The sequence below is a fragment of the Lycium barbarum genome, chromosome 6, assembly GCF_019175385.1.
Source record: "Lycium barbarum isolate Lr01 chromosome 6, ASM1917538v2, whole genome shotgun sequence".
Taxonomy (NCBI): Eukaryota; Viridiplantae; Streptophyta; class Magnoliopsida; order Solanales; family Solanaceae; genus Lycium; species Lycium barbarum.
Window position 1 is genome coordinate 93,453,394 of NC_083342.1, and position 6,905 is coordinate 93,460,298.

Genomic DNA, 6,905 nt, shown 5'->3' on the forward strand with positions numbered 1-6,905 from the left:
AGTTTCGGGGTCCCGAAGTATGATTAATCTATGATCAAAGTACGTTAAAAAGTATAATGGAAGAAAGGTTAACCAAAAGGGCCGAAAAAAAGAGGAGGGACTATAGCGCAGTAATTTATTGCGCTATAGCAGTAATTTACTGCGCTATAGCAGTTAACGGAGCCGTCCCCGTTAAGTGCTTTAGCGCAGTAATTTACTGTGCTAAAGATATTTTGGTAACATTTTTTTTTATTGGGTATTTTGATTCAAAATTTTTTTTTTTTTTTGGGCATTTTGGTTCCGGACTCGATCTCATTGTCCCAATACGGTAATGTTGGCGTGTTCTCAAAGCGGCAAAGCCCTTGCACAAACCCTTGTAATATAATACTCTTATTTTTTCTCACATTATCTATCATTGTTGACAGATTTCATAATCGAGCACTAAGAATGGCTAGCGTGAGAAATCTGAAAATAAAGACATCAACTTGCAAACGCCTAGTGAAGGAGCTCAGTTCCTATGAGAAGGAGGTTGAGAGAGAAGCTGCCAAGACTGCTGATATGAAGGACAAAGGCGCCGATCCTTATGACCTCAAACAGCAGGTTCCTTCTTCTTCTTCTTTTTTTTTTTTTTTTTGTTATATGTTGCAATTTCAATTTTGAGTTAGTGGTTGGTTCAGCATTTGCATTTCCCTTACTGTTCACTCCCCACTTTGGCGTAATTAATGGAGGAGACTGGGACATTTAGATCCCTAAAAAGACTTATTCTGCTATTGTATTAGATAGCAATTGTTGGGTAATTAGTTTTGAGTATTGATAACCCTGTGAGAGCAGGCGCGACTTAATAAGATAAGTGGCCTAAATCCAAACTTTAATGGGATATAAAGTGGTTACTCATCTTCTTATAAATCATTTAATCTCTCCTGAAATATTTTTCAACTTAGATAATAGAATCTGATTCAAGAAGTTGATAACTTGATATCAAAATGATTTTTTGATGCTTCAGTATACTTGCTGTAATGCTTGGAACTCGAGAAGAAAAACAAAAAGTAAGATAGAATGTGCAATATAGTTTATTCAATAGTATAATCCATGAACAGGATCTATACATCTCGATCGGAAAAGAATCAAGAGAAAAAGAATGAAACGGAATTGATTGATAGATTTCTCAACTCTTGTTTTTTATCGCACAATAGTACTATTTCTTTTACAGAATAATATAAGCTTATTAAAAACTCGATCTCTTGCAAAAAAAAAAAAAAAAAAAAAAAAAAAGAAAAAGAAAAGAAAAGGAAGAAAGTAAAGAGTGTACATGTGTTCTTCAAAAGGAATTTTTTACTTTGAAATACTCAAATCTTCTTCAAAAGGAAATTTTTACCTATAAATCTAATATAGATAGAAATTGGGCCTCATCCTCCCTTAAGTCTTGGGTTTGAGCCTTAGAATGGAAAGAATCTTGCTAGGGAGCGCTTCCCTTTTTAATCGGTCTTGCGTGGCTCGAAATTGAATTAATCGGAAAATAAAAGTGAAAGAAACAACGCTTATTCCTTTTATTTTTTCATCTTGATTTTGGGTTTCATCGGTGATTATATATAGGTTACAGCCCCCTTGTGTGGTTTCTTCTAATAAAATTTAATCGATCTAGTAGAAAAAAAAATCTTTCTTTTCTTTCGAGTTATTAGCTTCGCAGAAGGTTGGATGTCATCATATGCAGTTTTAACTAGAGCTAACCAACAGAATCCAAGCTTTTCCTTGACTAGAACTCAGGGGATGTTTGTAGGGTTTATATACATGCATTTAACCAGTCGAAGAACCTTTGATCCCTGCTTCTGTCTAGGAAATTTCATCTTAATTTATAGCAACTGTATTTTACATAGTTCTGACATTTAAGGACTTGGTGGTTGTTGCATTGCACTTAATATCCTCTGCTTACTTGTTTGCCTTGTTTTATCGTGTGTATTCTGCAGGAAAATGTGCTGGCTGAATCCAGAATGATGGTTCCTGATTGCCGCAAGCGCCTGGAATCAGCAGCGGAGGACCTTAAAGGGACTCTGGTATTGTGTAATCTACTATTTGTGCTTCATTTAACGTCCTCCACTTTTGGGTTTCCCACCCCTCAAACTGCCCCCCGCCCCAAAAAAAAAAAAAAAAAAAAGAATCAATGGAAGGGTGCCAGTAGCTTGATCAAAGGAGGTGCAATTGTTTTTATGCTAAATGTTGCAAGTTGCAGCTCAACATACCCAACATAGGATTAATCCTTTGTAGTTCCTCTGGAACATTGAATGCAGAACATTAAGGCCCTTTTGTTTTTCTTCTTAAATGATATGTTTGTATTCATAAACAGCACTAAGAACGTGCTCGAAGTATGTACAATGTGCCAAAATGTGTGAAGAACAAAGTATAGCCCTTTTTAAATCTATAGGGATTCTAGGAGCTCTAAGATAGATTTAGCTTCATTTGCAAGTTCCACTCTACACCAAAAATAAAACAAAACAATGCTGTTGGCCTATTTTCTGGACATGGTTGTGCTTATCTTCAAAGCATCTCCAGTTCCTCTCTTTCCAAACTGTTCACCAGATACAAGCTTGGTATAGTGTTCCACATTGTTATCTTTCTTCTCTCTGAACCTGCACTGATCCAGCTTCTCAGAAAATCAGCAGTGTTGTTTGGCATGTGCCATTTGACTCTCAGGAAGATCCAGAATCATTGCCAAATCTGATCTAAAATTGGACAGTAAAGAAAAAGGTGCTTGTTGCTTTCTGTGTCGCCTCCACATAAGTAGCGCCTACTGCATAGCAAAATACCTCTTTTCTGTAGGTTGTTGTGGGTTAAAACAGATTCTTTCGCGACCAGCCATGTGAAACATGAAACTTTACAAGGAGCTTCTGATCTCCAAATCTGCTTCCGTGGCCAAGGCCATGGTCTAATCTGCTGCTCATCTCTGGTGATAGCCCTAGTATGAGTTAACAGTGTAGATGCCTTTACTATTCCTTTTCCATGTTAGTTTGTCTTCTTCAGCGGAAAATGCTTGAAATGTCTCCAGTGTTTTATAAAGGTCAGCAGCTCTTGAAATCTCCCAGTCATTGAAAAGTCTTCGAAAAGTGAAGATCCAAGCTTCAGAATTTCTGCATTCTGTTACTGTTGCATCGGAAGTTGAACAAGATTAAAAAGGTCAGGATATTGGTCTTTGAGGGAGTGTGCTGAATCCATGTGTCGTGCCAAAAAAGTATCCTTGTGCCATTTCCAAGATTGTACTTAGTTTTTGCTAGAGATTCTGGCCACATCTTGCTTATGCTTTTCCAGATAGACTCGATATGAAAGCTTTGACCACCTTAGTGGACCATTGACCATCCATGTCATATTTCTTTGCGACTTACAAGACGAGAAACTTTAATTAGTTTTGGTTGTTTTTCTTTCTTCCCATTGTGTCCATGACTCCATGGTCCCCTTAATTTATCCGAAATTCTAGCTTCCTTTGCTCATTCTTATCTGTGGATCTTTCTGATGAGAAGCTGAATGTTTCTGCTCCATCTACGTTCACTCTTTTTTAAGAAAGTCTGAGCTTCCCCTTCGAAAACCTTCATATGGAACCCCAATTGCTTATAGAGAGTGATTGTTTTGGCGTCATATGCTTTCAGTTATTCCGAAGAAAGCCTGAGTTATCCTTTTGAAACCCTCCATATAGAACCCCAATTCTCTTCATAATATTTCTTTGAACTGAGTTTGGCACCTTAATGCTTGTTGCGTCAAACTCACCTCTTGCATGTGTTCCTAAACCCCTACCATAATAAATAGAAGCTTATCTGAAGAGCTTTAAAGCTAAAGACAGGTCCTATCGGCTCAACACTATGTTCGCATTATCAGAGCTTCATTTGTTCACCGGAATCTCTATATCTATCTCTTGGTCTTACCTTTTGTCATACACTTGTAACATTTGCAAATCACTAAACATCGGAACCATCTCGAATCTCGATTCCTAAATGTCAGGAGCTCAGAGTGAAAGAAACAAACTGCCTAGCAAAGCAGCTCAGATCTTGATCTTCATTGTGTCTAGAAAACTCAGATGCCTCGCCTCATGATATAAAATTGGGTCCCTATTTCAATTAAGAACCAGAGATGGTCCATTTCTGTATCACTTGAAGTCGAGCTATAACTGGCTTTGTATGTTTTCCTCTCTTGAGCTTCTTTGGCATATCCAGTTATTAAAAGGGATTAAATGGGCTGGCCTACCGAGTGGTTATCTATAAATTTTTTGGCGCCCAGCTACTGAGATGAGATTTAAATTTGAAATATCTGGTGACCATACACCTGTCCGTCTCCTCTTTCATGTGCAATGTGTTTGTTTTAATTCAATATGACATCTCCTTGTCACATATCAACATTGCTTGCCCGATGTTAGTGCACTTCTTTTCCATCCCCTCTACCTTGTAGAGTTGTAGTAGATTCTGAATAAGGATTTTGTATTTCAAGACTCCAACCCTGATTTCCACGTCTGCAACATCTGCAGATCTCCTAGTCGACAAAGTAGCCACATAATTATGTAGCTAGGTCATTACTCTTAGAGTTTTAGCACCTTTTTCGCAAATCTGTCTATCAGACCATCGGAGCTAACTTGGGTATGGTCACTGTTGCTTTCTTTCCCTGTGCATTGTTTCGACTTTGATGAATTATCCAAACAAGTTGCAAATTTTGGATGTATCTAAACAAGTTGCAAATTTTGGATGCCCTTGTAATCATATACTTAACCTTCTCTCTCCATCTTCTGCAGATCTTCACTGTGCTATCTAACACGAGGATCATTATATTGCACATCTTGATCAAATTAACCCGCATTATGTAGTTGACGTGATGCCTTCTCTTAACATTTGCTGTCTTCGCTGATACAATAGTTCAAAAGACTTATTCCTGCTATAAACATATCCTTTTTTTTTTTTTAAAATTAATTCTGACTGTTATAGCTGATTCAATCTATTTCGTGAAATCTTCTTACCGGATGCTTGGTTTTTACGGTGGGATGACTTACTAGAATTCTAGGGAGAAGTATGGGCTTCTCTTTCTAGACAAGTGCTTATGTCAAAAATGCCAGCTAAAGCTTTAAGATGATTTTTTTTGGGATATTCTACATTCTTATCACTAGAAAGAATGAAGGATTTTGTCTAAAATTATTAGGAAAACAAGAAAAGAAAATTAAAGCTAGTCGTTGTTGGAAAAAGCTGAATTAGATGTTGTCTTATTATTGCAAGACTGATTACAGGTTTGAGTTTACCTAGCTAGTCTTTCTTAAGGAATAATGTTAAAACCGCCAAATTAAGAGCAGCATATGTTGGCAAAGGAGGCTCTAAGATAGTGATACTTGTGTTTAGTTTAGTTCTGGAGTTCATGATTGGTCTTCTGAAACTGAACGAAGGATTTTGATTCCAATCAGCAGTCGTGTCTTTGCAGGCACAGAAATGTTTTCTCTGATAAGAACTTGGGCATTGAAGTGTTGTCGAAGAAATTGTGAAAGATTATAGTCTATATTATGTATTCTTGAACCAAATAAGTCCAACCATTCTGTTACAAGGGAAGGTTTTACGATTGTTGGTGCAACTGATCTTTTGTTGATTGTGTGTGTAGAGCTCAAGATGTATTTGACTTTAGCTTCTTCGTTGTGATTTATACTAGTAATAACTATAGCAGGATGTCTTTGTTAGAGTAAGACAAAGCAAATGAACTTTAGTAAAACGTCCTTGTTAAAGTAGACAAAAATGAATCTTGCAGGGAAGGGTTGGGGTTCCAGGGTGGGGCAATGCCAAAAGCTCACAAGTTTTTGCTTTGAATTTCAGTAGATACAGCTCTCTTGAACACCCAGAAGGGGCTGATTTGTGGTATTATGATGTCTACTTTACTTCAAGTTGGTTTGATTAGTTCAGGTCTAATAAAAGTGCATGAAACTGACTCTATTAAATTATGCTTCCTATTGCCTTCATCTGTTTTACTTGAAACTCTCATATCAGCCGTTTCTTTGCTGATAGTTTGTGGAATATTATTTCAGGTTGAGTTAGAGGAGACAGACGAAAAAGAAGGCCCTGAATTTGAAGAAGCTCGAAACATAATAGCAGATGTTGAGAAGTTGTTTGAATCTTCTGAAGTTTAAAATATACATTGTCTTGTCCATTACAATTTGCGACGGTACTGTTATTACTAGAGAACTCTTCGTGCTGCCTGATGAGCTTTTGTTGTGCAATTTTGTGGGTACATTCTGTGTTATATAACACTCACTGGGATAGAGCTCATATATCAATTATCACGTGTTTATAACTAAACCAAGGCCCCGAAATTAATACGTTGAACTTCCGAGTTTGGTGATGTTTTAAGTTCGCTATTTTGCAATCGGGTGAATCTTAAGGTGTGACCTACTGGTTGGTGAAGTGACTACTTTACCTTTGATGGTTCATGTGATCTAAAAGAGATTTTATTTCATTTTTAAATTTTAACACTTTGAAAATAAGTCCAGTAGCAACTAAAAATGTTCAGTAGACATTTCTCATAATCTCTAATCATGTGAAAAAATATTTCTCTTCTTAACTAAATCATGACGTGTCTGGTCATGACCTTTGCTCTAACTCATTTTTCATTTATTTTATCATAAAACTTGAAGAATTACTCTGTTAATTGGTTAACTTTTTTTTATTTAAGGTGTTTGGTTACCCTTCATTTCAGGAAACAGTTGTCCCTTTAATTACTCAATGTGTTTTATGTTACATGACGCTCTCTCTTTCTTGGCCAATCCCAAGAAGACACATTTTTATATTTGGAAGCTATTTTTTTTTTCCGTTTATCACAAGCTCTAAGAATACTTATGTAATGTTGCCAAAAAATTTAATCTTTCTTTCATAAGCTTTGTGTTCAAATGAACACCATCGTATAAAATGAGACGGTTGCAATAT

The 6,905-nt window shown here is 36.6% G+C and overlaps 1 protein-coding gene across 1 annotated transcript; it reads left to right on the plus strand.

Moving 5' to 3' along the window:
* The first annotated feature begins 322 nt into the window (after positions 1 to 322).
* On the plus strand, positions 323 to 6,281 carry LOC132644855 (tubulin-folding cofactor A). The gene is made up of 3 exons (XM_060361500.1): positions 323 to 579; positions 1,944 to 2,030; positions 6,011 to 6,281. The coding sequence occupies exons 1-3, from the start codon at positions 427 to 429 to the stop codon at positions 6,110 to 6,112; spliced, it is 342 nt and encodes a 113-aa protein (XP_060217483.1). The 5' UTR covers positions 323 to 426; the 3' UTR covers positions 6,113 to 6,281.
* The last annotated feature ends 624 nt before the right edge of the window (positions 6,282 to 6,905 follow it).

What these genes read in the sequence shown, in the direction of transcription:
- LOC132644855 (XM_060361500.1), top strand. Translation starts at nt 427, where the DNA reads ATGGCTAGCGTGAGAAATCTGAAAATAAAGACATCAACTTGCAAACGC. An exon ending in CTTATGACCTCAAACAGCAG is followed by an intron (nt 580 to 1,943) that starts GTTCCTTCTTCT and finishes TGTATTCTGCAG; the next exon opens with GAAAATGTGCTGGCTGAATC. An exon ending in AGGACCTTAAAGGGACTCTG is followed by an intron (nt 2,031 to 6,010) that starts GTATTGTGTAAT and finishes ATATTATTTCAG; the next exon opens with GTTGAGTTAGAGGAGACAGA.